The 21241-nt window shown below is 60.7% G+C and overlaps 8 protein-coding genes across 8 annotated transcripts; 3 read left to right on the top strand and 5 right to left on the bottom strand.

The window, feature by feature from the left end:
- Positions 1-669: 669 nt before the first annotated feature.
- THITE_2056759 (glycosyltransferase family 2 protein) lies at positions 670-1872 on the bottom strand (the record flags this gene model as incomplete). The annotated part of the gene is made up of 1 exon (XM_003656099.1): positions 670-1872. A coding segment is annotated over one exon (1203 nt), but the record flags the coding sequence as incomplete, so codon positions are not given.
- Positions 1873-3260: 1388 nt separating this feature from the next.
- THITE_2096933 (uncharacterized protein) lies at positions 3261-5093 on the bottom strand. The gene is made up of 4 exons (XM_003656100.1): positions 4665-5093; positions 4335-4582; positions 4129-4270; positions 3261-4051 (listed from the first exon to the last, which is right to left on the bottom strand). Exons 1-4 carry the CDS (start codon positions 4793-4795, stop codon positions 3322-3324), a joined length of 1251 nt encoding a protein of 416 aa, XP_003656148.1. The 5' UTR covers positions 4796-5093; the 3' UTR covers positions 3261-3321.
- A 271-nt stretch (positions 5094-5364) lies between these two features.
- THITE_2120566 (uncharacterized protein) lies at positions 5365-7041 on the top strand. The gene is made up of 3 exons (XM_003656101.1): positions 5365-5669; positions 5727-6113; positions 6177-7041. The coding sequence occupies exons 1-3, from the start codon at positions 5490-5492 to the stop codon at positions 6858-6860; spliced, it is 1251 nt and encodes a 416-aa protein (XP_003656149.1). The 5' UTR covers positions 5365-5489; the 3' UTR covers positions 6861-7041.
- THITE_2120567 (uncharacterized protein) lies at positions 7042-9042 on the bottom strand. The gene has a single exon (XM_003656102.1). It carries the CDS (start codon positions 8896-8898, stop codon positions 7222-7224), a length of 1677 nt encoding a protein of 558 aa, XP_003656150.1. The 5' UTR covers positions 8899-9042; the 3' UTR covers positions 7042-7221.
- A 32-nt stretch (positions 9043-9074) lies between these two features.
- THITE_2120569 (uncharacterized protein) lies at positions 9075-9951 on the top strand. The gene is made up of 4 exons (XM_003656103.1): positions 9075-9202; positions 9284-9355; positions 9428-9502; positions 9562-9951. Exons 1-4 carry the CDS (start codon positions 9173-9175, stop codon positions 9634-9636), a joined length of 252 nt encoding a protein of 83 aa, XP_003656151.1. The 5' UTR covers positions 9075-9172; the 3' UTR covers positions 9637-9951.
- A 1127-nt stretch (positions 9952-11078) lies between these two features.
- THITE_2151656 (uncharacterized protein) lies at positions 11079-12474 on the bottom strand. The gene is made up of 4 exons (XM_003656104.1): positions 12301-12474; positions 11957-12199; positions 11513-11887; positions 11079-11449 (listed from the first exon to the last, which is right to left on the bottom strand). The coding sequence occupies exons 1-4, from the start codon at positions 12392-12394 to the stop codon at positions 11187-11189; spliced, it is 975 nt and encodes a 324-aa protein (XP_003656152.1). The 5' UTR covers positions 12395-12474; the 3' UTR covers positions 11079-11186.
- A 733-nt stretch (positions 12475-13207) lies between these two features.
- On the top strand, positions 13208-14709 carry THITE_115398 (caspase-like protein; the record flags this gene model as incomplete). The annotated part of the gene is made up of 3 exons (XM_003656105.1): positions 13208-14310; positions 14406-14575; positions 14684-14709. 3 exons carry the CDS (start codon positions 13208-13210, stop codon positions 14707-14709), a joined length of 1299 nt encoding a protein of 432 aa, XP_003656153.1.
- A 1093-nt stretch (positions 14710-15802) lies between these two features.
- On the bottom strand, positions 15803-18692 carry THITE_2120577 (uncharacterized protein). Its single transcript, XM_003656106.1, has 5 exons — positions 17873-18692; positions 17659-17786; positions 17465-17590; positions 17312-17395; positions 15803-17258 (listed from the first exon to the last, which is right to left on the bottom strand). The coding sequence occupies exons 1-5, from the start codon at positions 18422-18424 to the stop codon at positions 15935-15937; spliced, it is 2214 nt and encodes a 737-aa protein (XP_003656154.1). The 5' UTR covers positions 18425-18692; the 3' UTR covers positions 15803-15934.
- Between the last annotated feature and the right edge of the window lie 2549 nt (positions 18693-21241).

Here is a 21241-nt window from a genome sequence, read left to right on the forward strand (position 1 = left end):
CTTCATTTCTCAGTAATAGATATAGGAATCGGCTAAATCCAAACTCTGGCGTTGTTTTTGCTGTTGTCTCTATCCGTGTCCTATATTGAACTCCAGGCTCGATCAACAAGCCTCGCCGTTCTGCCCAACTCCAGCACCCATCATCACCCTCCGCATATATCCGCGCCACCGGTTCTCCGCGCCGCCCACCGCAGCCGTCACGCGGGCGATGGCCTCCACGAGCTCGGCATCGTCGCTGCTCAGCGCCGCGTTTTGGCCCGCCGCCGCGTCGTCCGCCTGCGCAACCACCCGCCCCAGCGCGGCCCGGATCTTCTCGTGGTTGTCGGCCATGACTCGCTGCTCGCGCCGCAGTGCCGCGAACGAGCCGTCTAGCCGCTGCAGCTCGTCGATGATCGGCTGCTGGTAGGACCGCACGTGCGAGCTGTGCTGTCCGCAGAGGTGCGCGATGCGGGCTCGGAGGGCGCGCAGGGCAGGGGTGTGCGGGTGCGCGTCGGCTTGCGCTTCTTTCTCTGCTTGCTTCGAGCGGCCGCGGTCGACTTTGATCTGTTCCAGCTTGCGTCCGTTCCAGGTGCAGTCCCAGAAGGTCAGCAGCGCCCAGAGCTTGAGGAAGCTGTGGAAGTAGGCGAAGGCGACGTACGCGGGGAAGAGGACGATATTGCGCGGGTGCCGGCGGAAGTGGTCGAACACCTTGACGACCTTGGTAAGGAGGATCCAACTCACCAGGCCTCCCAGCGCCGCGCCCGAGACGCAGGCGGAGGAGCGTGAAAAGAGGTAGACCAGCAGCGGGTCGATGATGGCGGCGAAGTTCGTCAGGGATGTCAGGTAGACGGCGTAGACGCAGTACGGTTGGCGCCTCCATACGGTGCGGTCCGTGACGAGACTGCACACATTGGATCGCCACGTCGTCCGCGCCCAGCGCCGGCACTGGGCGAGAAACTTGGTGGCCGGAGGATGCTCAACGCCGAGGATGGTTTCCATGGTGGCGTCGTCGGTGTACTGGATCTTAATATGCCAGCCGTGGCGCACGACAAATCGCGTCACGTAGTTGTCGTCGTCGGCATTCAGGGGCCCGAAGAGGCCGAAGAAGAACTTCTCGTTCGTATAGCCGGGCAGGAACTCGGGATGGCGCAGGATCTCGGTGCGGATGGCGCAGGTCCTGCCCGAAACGACAAAGACGCCGCGATCAACCGTGTTCGTGGCCCGGATTTCGAAGTTGTGTCGGCAGAGATACGTGGCGCCGAGCATGTTCCAGATGCGGACCCAGAGACCGAGGCCGTCGGGGCACCGGACTTGTTTGTTAGTGCCAACCAAGCCCACCCCCGAGTCCTCGAAGGCGTAGAGCACCGACTGGAGGAAGCGCGGGCCCCAGAAGACGTGGTCATCCAGCAGAACTGTAATGTCCGTCTCGATGTGCGGCACGGCCAGGGCCACCTGCTTCCGCTTGCTCACCTCCTGGGTCCTTGCCACCACAAACTGCGTCAATGGGAACCTCTCTTCAAATTCCTTGACTTTCGACAGTGCCGCGGCGTAGAGCTCGTCGCCCGCCGTCACGACCACGATCTTGGCCGGCTCGTTTTGCGCGCACGACTCGAGACAGCCCCGGAAGGCGGCGCCCTCGGGGTCGACAGTCGGAATGACGGCCGTCACGTCCCTGGAAGGCATGTAAGTCGGTTCTCTGTCTTTCGGAGGGGGCGCCGGTGAGTAGCACCAGAAGGCTGCCAGGTTGACGAAAAAGCGGAGGTAGCGCCAAGCGAAGAGACACATGAACCAGTAGAGGTATGAATCGTTACCTGACAGCCACCCGAAGAAGGTGTGCAGGGCAGCGACCATGGCAACCATGGCTGCCACGTTCATGAGCGTCCGCGCGGCCATCATGCTGAATCCCATAATGGCTAGGCTTCAGGCCAACCGACGCGCGTCCTCGTAGGTTCACCCGCCGATGCTTGGAACGTGCAATCGTGAAGTAGTCGCAGAGAGGGCAGCAATATATACCTCCCTGGAACTGGAGTGGACACGGTAGTTCCATTCGCTTCGACCTCGGAGGGAAAGCGAAGACCTATTGGCAAAGCTGGTATCTGATATAGCCAACGTGAACGCTGAGATGAAACACATCTCAACAGCATTGGCCAATAATACAACTCGAGTGACCGGTTGAATCTTGAGAGGATGAGAACAATGCTGTTATTGCGTGCCCCGAAACCATGCCAGAACAATGTTGCTCTGTCGGCTTGCTCGAACAGCCAGCCTTTGGGCACAAAGCAAAGGCCCCAGGCCGCTCTGAAAGCATCCCCTGCATCGCACACATCATTAGCACCGACTCTACGGTACACGCTGGCTGCGTGGAATGGCATGTTTTATCAACAAGAGCTTGGTAATGCCACGAACTGCAAAGGTCGTGTCACGTAAGATGGACTTCGATAAGCAATAGAACAAAGGAACTCAGCGGCCCCTGGACGGTAACCAAACCACGCTCCCAACGCTGTTCGCTGTTCCGTGGCGCAAAGGCAGAGTTTTCCCAAAGCCTTTTAGCACACAGCGGGTTGTTTGCTTTTTTTTTTTTTTTTTTTTTTTTTTTTTTTTTTTTTTTTTTTTTTTTTTTTTTCCAAGTTCACCAACATGGGAAGTGTCAATCCAAATCATGGCACACCCAGATAGACTGAAGCTTTGAAAGGCAAGCCCCAGAATCCTATCCCACAATACCAGGCGGAAACAAACCCTCACATTATTACTAGGCGATTAGGCCTCATACTTCCATCCCCGTCCTCAACATCAACGCTACATGCAAAAGCGCACGACTTCCAAAGCCAGCAAGCCGCGTGAGGAAAAGCCGTATCGGACGAGAGCCCACTGAACACAGTAAGGTTCCGTCCAAATGCACTACACTATCAAGTTGATAAGGCATAGCAAGAACTTCTTCCCTAGGGCAATCTCGCGCCAGCCCACCCGGACTGGTTCATACGTGTGGGGCTCGGATGAGACTCACATCTCGGCTTCGGTCCCGGAAGGGGTGGGGCCCCGGCCGGGGCGGAGCCCGGTGTCTTCCGGTGGGAGTGAGACACAGCCGGATCACTTGTTCCTGCAATTGCTGGGAGCATAATGGGTAAAGTCAAAAGTTTCCCGCCACGAGGGAGAACGCACACATTCTATGCCCGACCAACTCAGGCCCAGCGCACACAGTAATACTTCTAATGGTATCTTTGCACGTGAACGCCCTGATCCCGCTCGCATGGCTGCCAAAGCCTACACGCCGACGCGGCCGCAAACGCCTGGCTACATGCCGAACCGAAAGAAAAGACGGATAGGAGAAAGAGAGACGGCAGACTACCCTAGCGGTTTCTGCACCTTGTGTTGAATCCGCCGGAGAACCAGTCGCATGGAGTCCGTGTCGATCGAGTTGGTCGCGGGGCAGTACCAGGCCCACGTGTCGACGACGATCCAAGCGCGCGGCGTCTCCAGCTCGATGACACCCGAGAGGAGGACGCTGCCGCGGGGAGGATCGGGCCGCAGGGGTTGCCACTCGCGGAAGAAGGACTCTTGGAACGTTTTCCACGGCCGGGATTTCTTGATGGAGAACACCAATTCCCTGAACCAACCCCGCGGGCTCGGCAAATCCGGCGAGTTGCTCTGGTCGAGGTTCGGCTTGCTTGGAGCATCGACCGCCTTGTCCTGCGGAGCCGTCGGGGTGGGCGCCGGCGCCGCGGCGGCCGACGACGACGCGGCGGCACTCGGGTCGTTGACCTCGGCTGGACGCCTGGTGGTTTGCTGCCGGATCCGCTCGAGGGCCTTCTGCATCTCGGGGCCGGGAGACGTCGGTAATGGCGGCGGGTTGCTGCTCGGACCCGCCGGCCGTGTCTGCGGCCTGGTGGGGTCCTCGAGGGCAAACCCGAAATATCTCGCAACATCGCTCGCCGTCTGCTTGGCGGCCTCCTTCCCTAGAGCCCAGATGCCGAGGGCCATGGGTTGTGGCCACAAGACCCGGTTCAGGTATTTCACCAGATACGGATCGCAGCGCATAGTGGTCCACTCTATCGCTTCATCCGTAACCAATATGCTGTATATCGACAACCTGGGTCAGCGGCTGACCCAGTTTCGTTCCCGGGGCAGGGGTTGTGCAGCAAGCGAACATACCCGGACCGCTCATACTCGGGCGGTGCGTAGAAGGGGTAATCGAAGTCGAGCCAGCATCTCCTCACCGACGTCGGTTTTCCAAGCCTCTGAGACAGAAGTGGAGTCCTTTGCGCCCTCCCAAGCACGATCTTGCAGGTGTGTTCTGGAAGCCGACATTAGCGATCCAGGCACAAGGCAAAACACAACGGTGCAGGAAATTGCCGTACTGATGATGGCATCTCGCAACCGCTCGTCTTTGGATATCCTGATAAACTCGATCCACTCCGGGTCAGACCCCGAATAGGGCTGACGCGGGAGCTTTTTCGTCGTGAAGGGAAAAGGAACGAAGAGAGGCTCGTCGTTTTCTTCATCTTCCCCTGGTACCAGGTCGTCGTCGTCGTCGATGTCGTCAACGAGGGGCGAAAGGGTGCTGACAACCAGCTGGAAGACTAAGGCGCCTTTGAGCACGTTGCCTCTGCGTTCGGAGGAGGGTCAGCAACGTGGCGCATATAGCAGACACGGTTTGACGGAGAGGGCATTCTGTCGCCTATGCTCACAAGAAACGCGTGGCTGGTTTGCCGCGCTTGACTTTGACCCGTTCGACGCGGACCGTCTGCCCGCTCGGCAACCGCGATATTAGCCTCGTGGATCCGACGAGCGAATGGAGGGGTCGGAAGAGGCGTGACATGGCGGCCGGCGGCGAGCGGCGGGCGGCTCTCCGGGCGCGCGCAACAACGGGGAGCCGAGAGTTCGCAATAGGAAGAGGAAAGAGGGCGGCGTAGAAACGAAGGGCCAAGAAGGACGACCGGAAGACGGGACAGGACGAAGGAAGAGGGACGAGGGACAAGGAAGCTGAAGCGGCGGGGAAAGAAAGACGCAGAATTGGATAGCTAATGATCGAAGAACACCGCTGCGGTAAGATGCAGTGGTAGAAATGTACCAAAGATGATGTGCCGTGTTCGCGAGCCACGGCGCTCGACTTGCGGGAGAGTATCCGTACCGTGGGGAGTGTTCGGTTTCACGGCTTTCGATGCGCCCGCCGACAGACCCTTGTCGCGATGTTGAGGTCTTAGGTATTCCGTACACTCGGTACCGTGCACTAACGTTATTCAGTTGCACTGCGTAACCATGTGTTACGTTAACGTTGGTTAACGTTATTACGGAGGTACACTGGAGTGCGCCTTCAACACAGTGAGGGCCGCACAGACCACCGAGTTGCGGGCACTGGACAAGGGTCTCTCTGGCTCTCAGCCGCCAACAACATCCACATCCAACAACTCCCATCGATTGGGTGTGCTCGACATCGACGTCGACCGCCAGCCGTTTCTTGATTTTCCCACTCCCGCCTCACGTCCATTGCCGCCGTGCAGGCGTTTTTCGCGATGAGGCTTGTTGCGGGACTAGCAGCCGCGGCGCTGTCAGGGGTCGCTGCCGGTTCTTCGTCGCAGCCGAGCAGTGCCGACGTTTACATCTTCCCGTCGTCATCAGCGTGGCAGAGCTCCCCCGGCGCCGAAACACCCCGCATCCCCAAAGAGATCGCACGCCACATTCTGCTGCAAAGGGTACGTTTCCCAGCTTCTTCTGCCGGCGATACACCGACACTGACCACTTGCCGTCAGACATCGAGGCAACGGTATGGCAGTGACCTGCGCGACATCCCCAGCTCGATCGACACCGACGCCGCCGTGGGCCATATCGCGAGATTCGGCAAGGGTCCCACACCCCTATTCACGCATTCCGAAAAGACAGATCCTGCGCAACTCGTTGTCCTTCTCGAGGGCGCCGCCCCTGAGCAGTCCAGCCGTGCGAGAGAGAAGCTAGCGCAGCATGCCGCGTTCGCCATCTCCGACCCACCCTCGGCTACCGCTAACAGCAATCTGATGGCGCTCTTCCGAAACCTTGGCGTTTCGACATCACGACAATGCGACCTACCAGCGGCGATCAACCCCTTTGATACGGACTGCTGGACTGGCCCCTCTTCGGTGGTCAAGTACGACCTGCGAACGGTCCGATCATCCCGCCCCCTTCGCTCTCTTCAGCTGAACCAAATGCGCTGATATTCTCAACAGTCCCCAACGACGCTCGATTCACTCTTCGACAGCCTAGCAAGGATAGACAAGTTTGTCACCGATGGCGACCTTGAGCTTACGCTCGTCGTTCTGCCCGAATCGAGCCGCTCCTCCAAACTCCACCACTGGAGCGCCGCCGCAGCCGGAGCAGGAAGCGGCTCGGACCTGCGCCGCCGGGACGACTCGGAGATGGTCATTTCCGAGCACGGAGACGGCACCGGCGCGAGCCCGACAGTTAAACCGGCCGCCGCGTCCTCCTCCGCCCCTGCGCGCCGCCCCAAATCCATCCCGCAGTGCTTCGCCACGCTCAGCGCCTGCATGGCGCAGACCAACTCGTGCTCCGGCCACGGCGAGTGCGTCAACAAGTACGCCGTCGGGGGCGGCAATTCGTCGACGGCCGCGGGCGCTGGCGCTGCCCCGGCCGCTAGCTGCTTCGTGTGCGCGTGCAAGGCGTCGGTGGTCGAGGGCGGCGACAGCAGCGCCGCCCGCACCCAGGGCCGCCGCACGGTGCACTGGGGCGGCAACATGTGCCAGAAGGAGGACGTCAGCGTGCAGTTCTGGCTGTTCGCCGGCTTCACCGTCGCCGCGGTCGGCGCCGTCTCCTTCGCCATCGGCCTGCTGTTCGGCGTCGGCGAGGAGCCGCTGCCGGGCGTTATTGGTGCTGGCGTGAGCAGGTCCAAGTGAGTCGAACCTGGCTGTGATTGCCCTGCCGCTTGGGGCTGGGTGGAGGAGAAGGCGGCGCTGGTGTTTCATCAGCGGCAAGAGATTCATGTCTCAAATGTGCCCCGGGTTTAAGAACCGGTCCGGACTCGAGGGATAACTGTTTCTTGTGAGGGTGTTTGTAACGGTGTATCATACGGCGTCGGCACGGCACGGAATGTTATTTCATTTAGCTTAGACAAGCAAGGCATACAGATAGTGTACTTGATTATCATTTATCAACCTTCGCACACTGATTCTGCGAACGGACATGGCTCAACCAATCTCGGCAACCCGCCGGAGAATGATTCCGATACTATTGTACAATCTGCTGCAAGGGTTGCCACTAACTCGTCTCGTCGACATCATCCCGCTTCGTCGGCGTCGCGCCAAAGCTCTCCAGTCCGCGTTCCACCGGCAGCTCGCCGGCGATCCCGGGCGGCAGTGGCGGCCGCAGCGGCGACTGCCCCGCCAGTTTGTTCACGTCCGCCACGATCGTCCCGCCGGCATTGGCCAAGACGGCCTGGTACTTGGCGCCGGCCTGGTTCAGGATCTCCTGCACCTCCTTCTCCCGCGCCAGGATCTCTGCCTTCTCCTTCTCGAGCCCCTCTATCCTGGCCCGCTTCCGGACCACCTCGTCCTCGAGCCCCTGCACGATGTCGCGCATGCGCTGCAGCACCTCGCCCAGCTTCGGCAGCGGCTTCATGCGCGGGATGGCGTCGGGCGCCATGGCGCCGTCGGCGTCCGCCTCCGGGTCGTCGAGCAGGCGGCGGTGGTGGTGGTGCAGGCCGTCCAGGCCGGCGCGGCGCTGCGCGGCCTCGTACGCGGCGCGCCGCTCGGCCTCGCTGTCGTCCGTCTCCGCCTCGGACCCCTCCTCGGCCGCCTGGATCAGCTCCGCCATCTCCTGCCGGTGCCGCCGCGCCGCGTCCCGCTCCGCCCGCCGGCCCAGCGCCAGCCCGCCGTCCGACACGAACTCGTCGTACCCTTCGCCCAGGTCTTCGTCCTCGGCTATCAGCCGCGACTCTTTCTTTTTCTTGGTAGACGGGAAATGCACCGTCATCCGGCCGCCTTGGCCGGCGGCTTCGTCGTCCGAGCCGCCTTCAAGGGGTATGAACGAGGCTTCTTGGGCTAGCCGCGCCCGGCGCTCTTTGCGCTCGCGGATCTCGGCCTCGGTGAGGATCTGCGTCGTGCTGGCTGGTCCCGGCGGCGCGGGGGCCGCGACGTCGGTGGATTGCACTACCAGCGCGCCGTCCAGCTCGGCCTCGTCCAGCTCCATCGCCTCTCCGTCGTCGTCGATCTGCAGCGAGGCCAGGTTCTGCGGCGTGTTTGGCGTCGCGCTCTGCAGTTCCTCGAGGTACTCCTTGCTGTATTTCGGCCGGTCCTCCTCGCCGCCGAAGCGTATGGGGAGGCTGCTGGTGAGGTTCTGTAGGGATCCCGTCCGGCGGAGCGCATTGTTTTGGAGTATTCGCTGGGTGAGCGGTTTCCTGGGGGCCGAGGGCTTGATGACAGCCTCTCCTGCTGCCGCGGCCTCGCCCTCCTCGGCTGCCTCGCCTCCGCTTGGGCCAAAGGACAATCGAGATGCGGCCGGGCGCTTCTTTATCCTTGTCGAGCCGGAGCGGCCGGGGGCGGGGCGGACCACGACCGGGCCGCTGGAGGTGTCGTCTTCGTCATCGTCGCGTGCCGAAGCCGTCGGCGCGGATGCGGGCGCCGACAGACTGCCGTCTTCGTCGCCAAGGTTGAGGCTCTTGCGCAGAGCCGACGGTTTGCCGGACTTGTTGCGACCAAATTTGATGCGCCCCGGGGGCGCGGATTCTGCCGGCCGCGCATCAGCTAGCTTGCTCTTCGATGGTCCAAGTATCAGCAACGGGGGGCTCTGAAAGAGACGCGCTCGGCTGGAAGAGGTCAGACACTTACGGTCGTTTTGCTCCTCGTTGCCGCCGTTTGAGGAAAGTGCTAAATCGTCGCTCTCATCGTCAAACGTCTGGATAACGCGTCCTCTCCGCTTGGCGCCGAAGGAGCTCATTGTGGCGGAATTGAACTGATTTGACCCGTCGTTGCTGGTTTGGGGAGTTTGGCTTGCGGACTGATGGGGAAACTGGCCTGCAGGGGAGTGTTATCAAAAGCCGTCACAGCAGACGTTATCAGTGCGCCACGTGACATCACCCCCGTTGAGATTTCTGGGTCGACAACGTGAAGCTCAACAGTGCCGCGACTCTAGCATCCACCGGCATCAAGACCCATCCTGTCGCGAATTCATTGCCCGCCAGCCCGGCCCGCGACGCACACACACAGACAAGATGGCGCCCGCGCAACCAGAGCTCAAGAAGGCAAGCTCCTTTACAACTTCTTGTTTTTTATTACCCTTGCCATTTTTGCATTTCAAAATGCTAACTGGCGCCGTCCCTCAGTACCTCGACAAGCGGCTGTTCGTGCAGCTCAACGGCAGTCGCAAGGTCATTGGCGTCCTCCGCGGATACGATGTAGGTGACCACTCCCCCATGCTGCTGGATGCAAGAAGGTCATGGAGACTTACGGGTGTGTGTGTACCGCAGGTCTTCCTCAACATCGTGCTAGATGACGCCGTCGAGGAGAAGGACAACGGGGAGAAGGCGAAGCTGGGCATGGTGGTATGTTGGCTGTTACTTCCCTTAGCCAGCACACACGTACTGACGACTACGCCTTGCAGGTCATCCGCGGGAATTCGGTCGTCATGCTCGAGGCTTTGGAGAGGATTGGCGGAGATGAGCGGGGAGGGCGCTAATTGCCGATGCCGAGGCGCATTTTCGCCGAGACAAGATTGGGTGGAACGCAGGTGCGACACGTCCACCCTGATGTTTCGCGTTGTACACTCACGGGGTTTGTGGGAAATGGGTTTATGGGTTACGGCGTTCGGTCTCAGCAAGGCGAGCGGGTCGATCAGGGGCGGGGCTGAAAAATAGGACGGTTCTTGCCGGCGCGAAGATACCCAGCTTCCAGAAGCTACCTGTCCTCCACCCGCCAGGCCTTCTCGTCATAGCCGTCCATCATACTGCCGCCGTACGCCTGAACCCAGCCTCGGATGCCGCCGACCATCACCTCGGACCTCAAGTCGCCGCCGACCTCGTCCACATAGTCCTGCAGCCAGGCAGCACACCGAGGGGCTCGGCCGAGTGAGGAGCCTTCGAGCGAGAAGAGCCCTCGCCGTCAGTTCGGGACGGGCTCGCGAGGGCTGCCTAGGGGGAAGGAGACCCACCACAATAGAAGATGACCCTCTTGATGCCCGCCTGCTTGCATAGTTCGTACAAGACCTTCCGTGCCGGGTAGAAGCTGTGTGCTGGGAGATTCATGGCCCCGCGGAGCATGCCGCCCGTACAGTCAGTCCGGCGTGCGTCCACCAAGAGGAAGTCGCGCGGCTTATGCCGCTCAGAGGCGCGCTCTCGGTCCTGGAGAAGCTGGCGGACGCGTTCCGGCTCGACTCGGGATGGCGTCGATCTCGGCTCGGGAAACTCTGCCCACCAGGGGGTGCCGTCCTCCCGTCTGGCCATCTTGAGGCAATGCTCGTGCACATGCATCTGGCCGTGACTGTCGTTGTGTCCTGCCATTGTGAGGCCCGCTTGTGTTGCCGTTTGCAATGGGTGCGAGGAAGCAGCCCAGTTCGCTTCTTCCCGCTCTCTTCCGGCATCGCTGGTAGGAAGGAGTTGTTCTTAGCACTTCACCATGTCCCCTTATTAATTAGAGTTTCTGGAACATAACATCCGGCTGCATGGATGAAAGGTTGATTTACATTGCTGGGGAATTCAACCAAGAAAGAGGTATAAATTACAGCGGGGAGCATCATGCCGGATTCAATCAATCTGTTGGCTTGGCCCCAAGTTTACGGTGTCCTCCGGGAGTTAAATTCTACCAATTTGTTGGTGGTAGTAGCCTGACACAGGCTATTTCTGGTTTTACGTCCTTTAGCTGCGACTTGTGCAATACTTCCATACAAGCGGACCTGATGCAGGACCTGCAGTGGCCATGGTGCTTGGCTCCAGTCTTGTCGTTAACCCAGCTATGGGCAAAATCAGATCCGTCCTACTTACCTATTCAAACGGTCTCCAAGATGGATGAATTAGTCGCTGGATGAATCAATGGTGGGATCCAAGCAACACAGCACCCGCCAAGGCTTTGCCGGGACAGCATTTCAAAACGAAGCCAAGTTGGTCGACCTTCACATCCTAGTTTGAAAAAAGAATCAGGCAATGCTATGAAGCCACGGCACGACTCGATGGGTCACTCTCGGCCAGCCAGGGAATCGGCCAGCGGCCAGCCCCCGGGGCAAGGGAGGACCAGTTAATCATCATCAGACGACTCCTCGTCCTCCTCCTCGTCCTCCTCCTCGTCCTCCTCCTCGTCCTCCTCCTCGTCCTCCTCCTCGTCCTCCTCCTCGTCCTCCTCCTCGTCCTCCTCCTCGTCCTCCTCCTCGTCCTCCTCCAGCTCCTCCCGATCGCTGCTGTCAACCTCCTCGCCGTGCTTGTACTTGTGAGCTTTCGCTATGCGGGCGCCGCCGTGGTGTTCATCGTCGGAAGATGATGAGGAAGAGGAGGAGGAGTCGGCTGTGGGATAATTGACGGTCAATAACCAAGGCGAAGGCCATGTTGGAGAGTGGGAGTACTAACAGCGCTTGTGAGCTTTGTGCTTCTGGGCTTTGTGCTTGTGGGCTTTGTGTTTGTGGATTTTGTGCCCGATAACAGCGCCGGCAACGGCGCCAACGGCCAAGCCGCCAGCCAAGCCGCCGGCCGCACCGAGGAGCATGCCGCCGTGGCCCTTCTCTCCCTGGGCCCCGCTGGCACGGTTATCGCCGTACCCGGCCTGGTACCCGCCGACAGAGGGGCTGGGGCTGCCATAGCCGGGCGGTCCGCCACCGTACGGGGGATGGGCACCGGGCACCGGGGAATGTCCGCGGTTATCACCACTGGGGGGGTTCACCCGATAGGCCGAGTGATCGAAGCCGGGGGCTTCCCACTGCGAACGACCGGTGGCCTCTTCTACGTCTGCATGCACGGTCAGGTCTCTCACTCTCATCGCATCACAAATAAATAAAACGGCCGAGGTAACCATACAGTACCAGCGCTGGTAATGGTCATCCCAGCGTGGAGTCCAGCCGGCGGGAATTGGGGGCTTGCCAGCCGGTGGCGCGTAGGGAGGCGGCGGACGAGGGCCGGGCTCGGATGGATACGCATAGGAGCTCTGAGCCGGCGGAGAGGAATATGGAGACTGGTGCGGGGGAGGATAATGGCCCGGGTAAGGCTCGGGGCTGGCCTGACCGTATCCCTGCGGAGGATACGAGGAGGGCGGGTACGGCCCTGTGGCGGTCAGTCGGTCGGTGCCTGGCGCCGGGCGTGCTGTATGTACCTCTGCACAGGTCACAGCAAGCGGCGGGACTGGGAACGGTAGTGGCACTTGCCTGGTGGGCTGGAATACCGCTCATCCCTGTGCGGGTTCCTGTCGGATTCGAGGCCCAAGCGGCCAAAGTCGTCGGTAATGTTCTGGAACGACATTGCGGTGCAACGAGGCGGTCTCTCCGAGGAAAGTTTTGAGACAACGGCGATGGCCCTGGGAAGCGCATATGTGGATTTTTGTTCCCAGGAGCGCCCGCCGTTTTTATCACCAAAGAGCAAAGAGCAACGGCACCCCGTTGGCGCCCATTGTCAGCCGCCGGCCGCGGGGAGGGACGTTGGAGGGGCAGGCGGCCAACAACCAAACCTGTCCCACATGCCTGGTTGGGGCACGCCTGTCCGGGCACCCCACTGTGAGATGAGTGTGCTCCTGGTCCCTCGCGGCCCGTCACGGGCAACCACCTCTGTGTCTGCGTGCCTGAGAATGGCCGATTACGACCTGCTGGGTGGGCAAAATGGTCATTTGTGGGAATGATAACGGGTCATCCGCTAGTAGTTCACACAGAGATGTCATGCAGCCAAGCATCAGGTTTTTGAAAAGGCAAAGAAGAACAAAAAGGGCATGCATGATTCGAGTTGTTGGAGCACCTAATCCGCGGGGTCGTCCTGGCGCCGTTTTCTGGGTCCAGCGGCCGACGCACCTATCCTTTCGGGCAGCTCACACCAGCGCTGCGCCCCGCACTGTCAGATGTCAGATTCCAGGTTGCCGACCGCCAACACGAAACTGCCAGGGGCTCCGTGTTCCATGCCACATTCCCCTGCGCCGTGCCACCAATTGAGGCAGCCTGCCGACGACAGACAGCTTTGTTGCATTCGCGCTTCCCAATTTCCAAAAAAACGAGAACGCTTAACCTACGCTGTCCCACCATTTACCTGCGCTCGTCATTTCTAGGTAGTCGCTGCGCGCTTCCAACAATGTCGTACGGATACCCCGGCCAAGGCTACGGCCCTGGGGGCGGGGGCGGCTCCGGGTACCACCACCCTCCTTCGCCCCAGTACGCCGGCGGCGGCGGCTACGGCCAGTATCCCCCGCCGAACCAAGGATACGGCCAGTATCCGCCTCCGCAACAGCAGCAGTATCATCAACAGCCCGGGTACGGCCATTATCCGCCCCCGCAGCACCACCACCAGCACCAGCAGCAGTACCATCCTCCGCCGGGGCCGCCGCCCCAGGGGTACGATGCCTACGGCTACCCGATCGCCCACGGGCCGGGCTACGGCGGATCCGCGCCGGCGCGCACTGCCCCGCCTCCGCCGTCTGGCGTGCAGCACTTCGGCCACGGCGCGCCCGAGGGCTACACCTTCCAGTACTCCAACTGCACCGGCCGGCGGCGCGCCCTGCTGATCGGCATCAACTACTTTGGCCAGCAGGGCGAGCTGCGCGGCTGCATCAACGACGTCACCAACGTGTCCAACTTCCTGATGGAGAGGTACGGCTACAAGCGCGAGGACATGGTCATCCTGACCGACGACCAGCGCGACCCCGTGCTGCAGCCGACCAAGGCGAACATGATCCGGGCCATGCAGTGGCTCGTGGCCGGCGCCCAGCCCAACGACGCCCTGTTCCTGCACTACTCGGGCCACGGCGGCCAGACCAAGGACCTGGACGGCGACGAGGAGGACGGCTACGACGAGGTCATCTACCCGGTCGACTTCCGGACGGCTGGCCACATCGTCGACGACGAGATCCACCACTACGTGGTCCGGCCGCTGCTGCCCGGCGTGCGCCTGACCGCCATCTTCGACAGCTGCCACTCGGGCTCCGTCCTGGACCTGCCCTACATCTACAGCACGAAGGGCGTGCTCAAGGAGCCCAACCTGGCCAAGGAGGCCGGTCTGGGCCTGCTCGAGGCCGTCGGCGCCTACGCCCGCGGCGACATGGGCACCGTCGCCAGCACCGTCTTCGGCCTCGCCAAGTCGGCCTTGCGCGGCAACGACGCCTACGAGCGATCCAAGCGGACCAAGACGTCGCCCGCCGACGTCGTCATGTGGAGCGGCAGCAAGGACGACCAGACTTCGTGAGTCCTTTTTCTTTTTGCCTTCCTCCCATTCCTTCTTCCCACCGAATGCGAAAGAGGAAACGGGTAACTGACTGTGTATTTGTTCATTGCAGCGCCGACGCCACCATCGCGGCAAAGGCCACCGGCGCCATGTCGTGGGCCTTCATCACGGCGCTCAAGCAGAACCCTCACCAGAGCTACGTGCAGCTGCTCAACAGCATCCGCGACGTGTTGGAGACCAAGTACACGCAGAAGCCCCAGCTGTCGTGCAGCCATCCGCTCGGTGCGTGTTTTCTTTTCTATTCTCTTCTATGCCCGTCTGTTCCTGTCCCATGACTCTCGCTCGTTTCCGATGTGCTGACCACCGTCATCTCGCTTGTCTTGCTGCCAGATACCGATCTGCTTTTCGTCATGTGAGACAGGGTTTCGGAACTGTGGGTGTGGGAGGGTGTGGGGGAACGTCGTGGAGATCTACCTAGGCTAGGGTGTCCCGTGGGGCTGGATCTTAAAGAGGTCCCGCCAAGACTAATTTCGGCCAATTGTCGGCAATGTTTTTACAGCGTCAGTACCCCGCCAAGACCGCCAAGGGGTTTGCACTATCGCCACGGGTTAGCCACGGGTTAGTTCGCCGGGGGTACAGGGGGCGGCGCCAGCCCCCCGCTGGTTAGGGTGAGGGTTATAGTTAGGGTAAGGGTCAAGGTTAGAGTATGGGTTAACTTCGTTTTCTTTTTTTTCAATTTGGTTGAGGTTTCGCAAAGTTGTTGCTACGAGTCTTTGCAATTCTTCGTTGTTGATGTTGCTCGAAGTCGTGGCGACCCCGCTCCCTCGCGGCAATTTGTAAATACTTGTAAGCGGTAGGTTCCGAAATTAGTCTTGGCGGGACCTCTTTAAGAATAACCGTCCCGTGGGGTGATGATGCCGATCGTCTTGGCCACGCCCGATGATCAAATAACTCGGGCCCGTGCATGGCGGGACCTATGTCGTTGGATAACTAGGTAGTTGTTGAATCGTAGTGTACAGCATCACAAGTGCCCGGTGTCTCACTCGACGGCCCATGATTGGTGTCCCATCAGGTTCCGCCCTGGTTGGAGATGCGGATCCGAAGATGGTGATGCCGTGTTCACGGGATCTGCTGTTCCACGGCAGCAAACGAGGGCATTACGACTACAACTAGATTTTGCCCTACTGTACATCGGGGAGAGAGCAATGTGTGGGGGTGGGGGTATGTACGACCAAAATGTAGACTCCTGTTTCTCTCGACTCATCTCATCCGCCAGAACTTGAATGCTTCGCCATCAGAACGTAGCCGCCTCTGCCGTCATACGAGCGTGCATCCCACATCGCACCATCAAGAACGGAGTCCCCAGAAGAATGAGTAGGCGACCAGGAGCCGACAGGATTTTCAAAGCGTGTCAACACATGAAACGAGAGCGCCGAAAGGAAGCGCACCTGGTGGATCAGGGTGGGTTTGGTAGTAATGATTAGGACGGACAGTAATTGTACTCACGTTGAAACATCCAGGAGCAAGGACAGCGAGAAATAAGGGAGAAAAGGTAAAGTAAATAGAACAAGATAAATAACATAAAAACATATGAAAAAAGGGGTTGTAGAGGGGGGAACAAGAAATAAGAGAAAAAAAAAATCAGTGAATAAACCCCCTCAAGTACTCCAACGCGCCCTTCAGACCAACAGACGCCTTACTACCCACGCTCTCTCCACCAACCGTGCTCGCAGCACCGCCCTGACGACGCCGACCACGACGCCCGCGCGAGCCTCTCGATGACCTTCCACCACTGCCACTACCACTACCACTACCACTACCATCGTTGGAAGACGACGACGACGACGACGACAAGGAGGAGGCCGTCTCGGAGCTGCGGCGCTCGCGCACGTACTTGGGCCACGTGTTGGTCAGCACCAGGTACTTGATGCTGGCCTGCGCGGCGTCGAAGACGGCGGCGTCGAAGGCCGTCGGGATGTCGCCCTCGTAGAGCGCGTAGCTCGGGGTGTGCACGTAGGCGTGCGGTTGTGACGGGGTGTTGCTCCCGTTGGTGCTGTTGGCGTGGGCGTGGGAGGGCGGCAGGACCGCGGGGACGGGCAGCGGGATGTGCGTTGCTCCTGTGCTCCGCGGCCGGGCGGTGGTGGTGGTGGTGGTGGTGGTGGTGGTGGTGACGGCTTCGGCGGGCGGCAGCGTGGGGCTGGGCTCGAGGATGTGGGCTTGCGAGTCGCGCGAGTCGCGCTTCGGCGGTTGGTGTGGCGGCGGCGGCGGCGGCTTGGCCGTGAAGTCGGCCAGCTCCGAGTCGGCGAAGGGGGTGGCGGCGTCGACGGTCTTGGAGGCGCCGGCGGTGTTCATGCTGCGCGCGGCGCGCTCAAAGACACCCTGCAGCTTGCGCAGGTCGTGCCAGGCGATGTTGATGGGGAACTCGGCGTCGCGCGGGCTGATGAACTCGGTGTAGATGCGCAGCGCCCGCGTGAACTGCTCGCGCACCATGCCCTCCGACGCCGCGTCGAACCGGCTGCGCACGAACTCCGGCGGCAGCGCGGCCTTCCACTCGGCCACGGCCGTCAGGAAGGCGATGTTCTCGCCAGAGAAGTCGCGGCGGGCCGAGAACTGCCGCAGCGGCTCCGGGTTCTTGTCCAACACGTGCTCCAGCGCGGCCATGGTCAGCACGCCGTCGTCGGGGACGCCGCCCACGTTGGCCTGGCTGGCCGTGTTGGACTCGAGCCCCGGCAGCTTTTTCCACGAGTCGAAGCCGGCGGAGTCGCCCACCTTGGTTGACGTCGGGCTCAGCGGCGGCGCGGCGGTCTGTTCGCTCGACGTCTCCGACTTGGCGCCGAACCGCTTCTTGGACTCCCAGTTGGCGATCGACTCGAGCGTCTCCTGGCGCAGGGTCTGGTGTTTGTGCACCTCCCAGCAGGGCACGAACACGGAGCAGATTTCAATGACGAAGATGGAGAGCGCGATCCTAGACATGTCAGTTAGTTGGGCGCAAACGAGCAGGGGACCTGTGAGACCAACCACTGTGGCGGGACGAAGTACTGGTTCACCGGGGCCATGCCCGGGACGTAGAGAGCGATGAGCCACATTGGCGCTGCCGGAAGCCTGCGAATCTCACACATCAGCATCCAGCCCCTAGAGCGAGGGAAACCGAACTTAGACGCGATGTCTTACCCAGCAATGCAGCAGGCGATGGTCTGGCGCTGCCAGCCGTGGGTGTCGCGGATCCCGCGCGACCGCCACAGCACGATGGGCGCTACAATCCAAGCCCACACGAACTGCCAAACAATGGAGGGCCACCTGCAAGGAAGTGTGTAAGTCCTCGCTACGGGAGAGCGTCGGGGCGAGAAGGAGTCGAGTCAACGTACCACTCCCAGCCGCGGCCCTGCTTCATGGCAATCTCGGCAGCCGACTTGCCTGTCACCTCGGTGCCGGGAACGCCAAAGTCGGGGTGGAACTTGCGCGAGACCATGTAGATAATGATGACGATGAGTAGCTGCGGATCGCACCACCGTGTTAGACTCGACCGGTTGCTGACTCAGGGGGGCTTCCCTCGCCAGACGGACAAGACGCCATGCTCACCTGCACGGTCATGCCCATGGTGACAAACATAAACATGCGCTTGGAGTAGTCCATCTGGCGGATGCGCTGCAGCCACGTGGGCTTCTGGAGCCGCCGCTTCTCGTCGTAGCGCGTCTTCATTTGGCTCGGCGGGCGGGCGAAGCGGCTCTGGGCCTTCGCGACGTGCAGGAACTGGCTGTTGCCGGCATGGAACAGGGCGATGCCGAAGGGGTACCAGACGCTCATGATCCAGAACTCGGCCACCTCGGGGGCCAGCGGGCCGACCGAGTAGGCGATCTGGACCGAGAGCCAGTAGAGGTGCAGTAGGACGAGACCGGCAAAGGTTAACGAGAGTCCGCGCAGTCTCAGGGTCGGCGTGTTGCGTTTCTTGTAAAGGAATGTCATGCCGGCCGCCAGGAGCAGGGTCCAGACGGCGGCGAAGGTCAGCCACCAGACGGCGACGCCATCGAGCCTGGCCTGGGGCTTGGTGTCGGGCGTCGTGCCGAACTCGGATCCCTCCGTGGCGGCGGGCGACCTGGCGGCGGGCGACCCGGCCTCGCGTGGTAGAATCATGGCTCGGGATGGCTGCGTCTCTCAGTTGGGGAGATGGCGAGGAGGACGACACCGAGCCCGTGGGGAAGAAAGGAAACTGGATGGCTGAAGGCCAAATAGGGGCGGGCGAGGCTCTCGAAGTGAATTAAAGCAAACAATCGAGGAGGCATGGGCTTGAGACCCTGGCTGGTGGGGACTCAGGCACACGCCCTCACACTCGCAGATGGACCGAGACACGGGCACACACACACACACACACGAGGACACCACGCGCCAGGGACGACGATGATAGATATGCCGGCACGGCGCGAGGCTTGAGCGGGCGGTGTATTAGAAATCTCCACTACACTAGCGTACAAATTTCGCCGGGCCAGCAGCAAGGGCAAAGCAAGGGCGGAACGCAATTGCGGCATCTCATGGCGCGCAGCGACCCAGAGAGAGGGCACGGTGCAGGGACTGCAGTCGCACTCACGATCTGTGACTGCTGTGGCAGGTTGCATGCTCCGCCGATCCATTTGCCCATGTCACCCACTCGTCCCCAGTCTCCGGGGCCCCGGCTCGCCGACGGCTGCCGAGCGGGCATTGGACGGGCCTGAACAAGCTGGTTGGTCTCTTCTCCTCACGTCGCAGCTCGTGGGGGATAACGAGGGGGGCCAACGGGGCGTGGCGGGCGTGCTAGCCAATGGAGTAGTCGGGCTGCCCACCACGGTGCTCTTGTGGCTGGCACCCGGGCACTCTGCGCCGTCTTGTTTCTCTCCCTCTCGGTCTGAGTCTGAAGTCGTGAAGTTGCGGGTATGTGGGGGAAGATCAGCGGGCGGAAAGTCGATCAGCGAGCGAAAAGCCGATCAGGGACTCCCCTTATTGCTCTCTCCTCGGGCCCGACCCCACTGACAAGAAAGTATCCGACTCCACGTGCTGGGTTCGGGCTCAGCGGTTTCCGAGGTGGCTTGGGGCAGGAGATCGAGGCGTGTCTCAGGAGGTGGAAACCACGCATCCACAGTATTGTAGTGTATTGTATGCGTGCAGCAGCCTGGCGTGAAGTGGCTTGGTATTGGCCGCACCATCAACTTCAGGCGCGTCAAAACAGTGCTTTTGCAAGTGGTAAAAGCTGCAAGCGTCACTTTTTCTCGTCAGCTGGGCCATGACGCAGCATCTGAGATGTGGAAAGCACAGGAAGAGACAAGAAGGCGATTAACCAGTGTAAGTTAGGCCGAAGAAGCTTGCTCTTGGGCCGCCCCGCCTGCACTGTGACCCTGACTGCAGCTTGCGTCGATCCCCATAGTGTGCTCGATTATTGCCAGGGCATGCTGGCCGGGGTTGTTTGCCGAGATCATTCCATGGCCCGTCGCACGGCGCCCGAGCGTCGGGAACTGCCTCCTATGCAGTAGGTCATCCGCCGGGCTCCTGGAACTCACCGGTCAGCGATCACCACTCAACCTAGCAAGTGCGCAAATTGTTCGTAGTGTACGTAGCAAGTGGGAAACACGCAACTACACTAGTTAACCTTGTGTCAGCTGGAGCAAGTTGAGCGATCGGCGACTGGCACCTGGTGACTGGAGACCCTCCGGTTAGCGTGCACAGTACGGAGTTCGGGACTGTTTCTGACGAGCATCTTGTAACCACTCCGAAGGGTAGACGTTAAAGAGGTCCCGCCAAGCGGAGAAGTGCATGCTCAGGGGATTGGATTGTGGGGAGCTCCTGCTCTGGTGTCCACTGCCATGGGTGCCTCTTTGCTCTTTTGGGAGGCTGCGTGGCCCGAATTCACGGGAAGCTGCCCAAGCTTTCAGAGTGCGCTCCGATCACTCCTGCGTGTCAGCGGGCACGTTTGGCAGCCCCATTGACCGGGGTCCAGAGAAAAAAAAAGGAAGGGTCGATAACGACGGAGGATGCTCGGCCAACCAAAGTCTCAGCAGATGCCTTGCTTGCCTGCATTGTGTCAGTTTCCCGTCGCTTCTCAACGTCCCTTCCCCAGACCAGTCGCCCGAACTTTAACTCGAACTGCCCTGCCCGTCGTGTAGACCTAGTCGATCTACACTTTCAACTAGCGTACGCACCCTATCGGCCTGACAGCTGAAACTCCAGCCGAGTCCTGGCGGTGGCTCCGCCGTGCCTAACCTAAATGAATCAGAAAGGCTGGTGGGATGAGCCGTGTTGGCATTGGCCATCTGAGCATGTGAGTGATAACTTTGAGTTGTGGCAGCCAGAAAGTGATATCTTGTTGGATAGGGTTGGCGGGCAGCTCTGGTTGGCCACGTGAGCGACAAATCACACTAACCAGCTTCCCCTCCCCTGCAGTGGCCCAGTCGCCGTCGGCCGAACAAGTCACGGTCGCACGGAACATGACAGCAACCGACTTTGTTGTCTTTCAGCTTTTCTTTTCTTCGCCATGTGTGGCTCTCCGTCTGGTCTGGCTTCAATGGAGTGCTCGACCGTCGACGGCGTCGAGGATGTGACGAAACGCATATAAAGCAACGAGCAGGATCGATAATGCAGCTGCCGTGCTTCACTGCGCTTCCTAGTTCGCTCAGGGCTGCAGCTTTTGCGGACCACCCAACCGAAGGACCACACACTGTCCTCCTCGCTCTTCGAAGAAGGTGCGAGAGATTGCTTCTTAAGAGCTCGTTGCGCGAGAGCGCTCGTGCAAACAAACAAACGCCTGCCCAGGCTGGCGCCAATCAGCTGGTGATGTTTGCCCCACCTTCCACCGCCACGGGCCCCGGCAAGCGGACATTCCAGGTCTGAGCGGCTGACCTGGACTCGTCCGAGGCAGCCCTTGCCAAAAGATGCCTTGAGAGAGAGAAGTCCATCGCTAACTTCCAGCTAGCTGACAGTTCTGCA

Source organism: Thermothielavioides terrestris, chromosome 5 (assembly GCF_000226115.1).
Source record: "Thermothielavioides terrestris NRRL 8126 chromosome 5, complete sequence".
Classification (NCBI taxonomy): Eukaryota; Fungi; Ascomycota; class Sordariomycetes; order Sordariales; family Chaetomiaceae; genus Thermothielavioides; species Thermothielavioides terrestris.

Coding starts and splice junctions, on each gene's coding strand:
- THITE_2120567 (XM_003656102.1), bottom strand. CDS start 8,898: ATGAGCTCCTTCGGCGCCAAGCGGAGAGGACGCGTTATCCAGACGTTT.
- THITE_2120569 (XM_003656103.1), top strand. CDS start 9,173: ATGGCGCCCGCGCAACCAGAGCTCAAGAAG. Junction 9,356..9,427: donor GCGTCCTCCGCGGATACGAT/GTAGGTGACCAC, acceptor TGTGTACCGCAG/GTCTTCCTCAACATCGTGCT. Junction 9,503..9,561: donor AGGCGAAGCTGGGCATGGTG/GTATGTTGGCTG, acceptor TACGCCTTGCAG/GTCATCCGCGGGAATTCGGT.
- THITE_2120566 (XM_003656101.1), top strand. CDS start 5,490: ATGAGGCTTGTTGCGGGACTAGCAGCCGCGGCGCTGTCAGGGGTCGCT. Junction 5,670..5,726: donor GCCACATTCTGCTGCAAAGG/GTACGTTTCCCA, acceptor ACTTGCCGTCAG/ACATCGAGGCAACGGTATGG. Junction 6,114..6,176: donor TCAAGTACGACCTGCGAACG/GTCCGATCATCC, acceptor TATTCTCAACAG/TCCCCAACGACGCTCGATTC.
- THITE_2151656 (XM_003656104.1), bottom strand. CDS start 12,394: ATGTCGTTCCAGAACATTACCGACGACTTTGGCCGCTTGGGCCTCGAA. Junction 11,888..11,956: donor CCATTACCAGCGCTGGTACT/GTATGGTTACCT, acceptor CCGTGCATGCAG/ACGTAGAAGAGGCCACCGGT. Junction 11,450..11,512: donor GCACAAAGCTCACAAGCGCT/GTTAGTACTCCC, acceptor ATTATCCCACAG/CCGACTCCTCCTCCTCTTCC.
- THITE_2120577 (XM_003656106.1), bottom strand. CDS start 18,424: ATGATTCTACCACGCGAGGCCGGGTCGCCCGCCGCCAGGTCGCCCGCC. Junction 17,591..17,658: donor CAGGGCCGCGGCTGGGAGTG/GTACGTTGACTC, acceptor ACTTCCTTGCAG/GTGGCCCTCCATTGTTTGGC. Junction 17,259..17,311: donor TACTTCGTCCCGCCACAGTG/GTTGGTCTCACA, acceptor TGACATGTCTAG/GATCGCGCTCTCCATCTTCG.
- THITE_2096933 (XM_003656100.1), bottom strand. CDS start 4,795: ATGTCACGCCTCTTCCGACCCCTCCATTCGCTCGTCGGATCCACGAGG. Junction 4,271..4,334: donor GTTGCGAGATGCCATCATCA/GTACGGCAATTT, acceptor GTCGGCTTCCAG/AACACACCTGCAAGATCGTG. Junction 4,052..4,128: donor CCCGAGTATGAGCGGTCCGG/GTATGTTCGCTT, acceptor GTCGATATACAG/CATATTGGTTACGGATGAAG.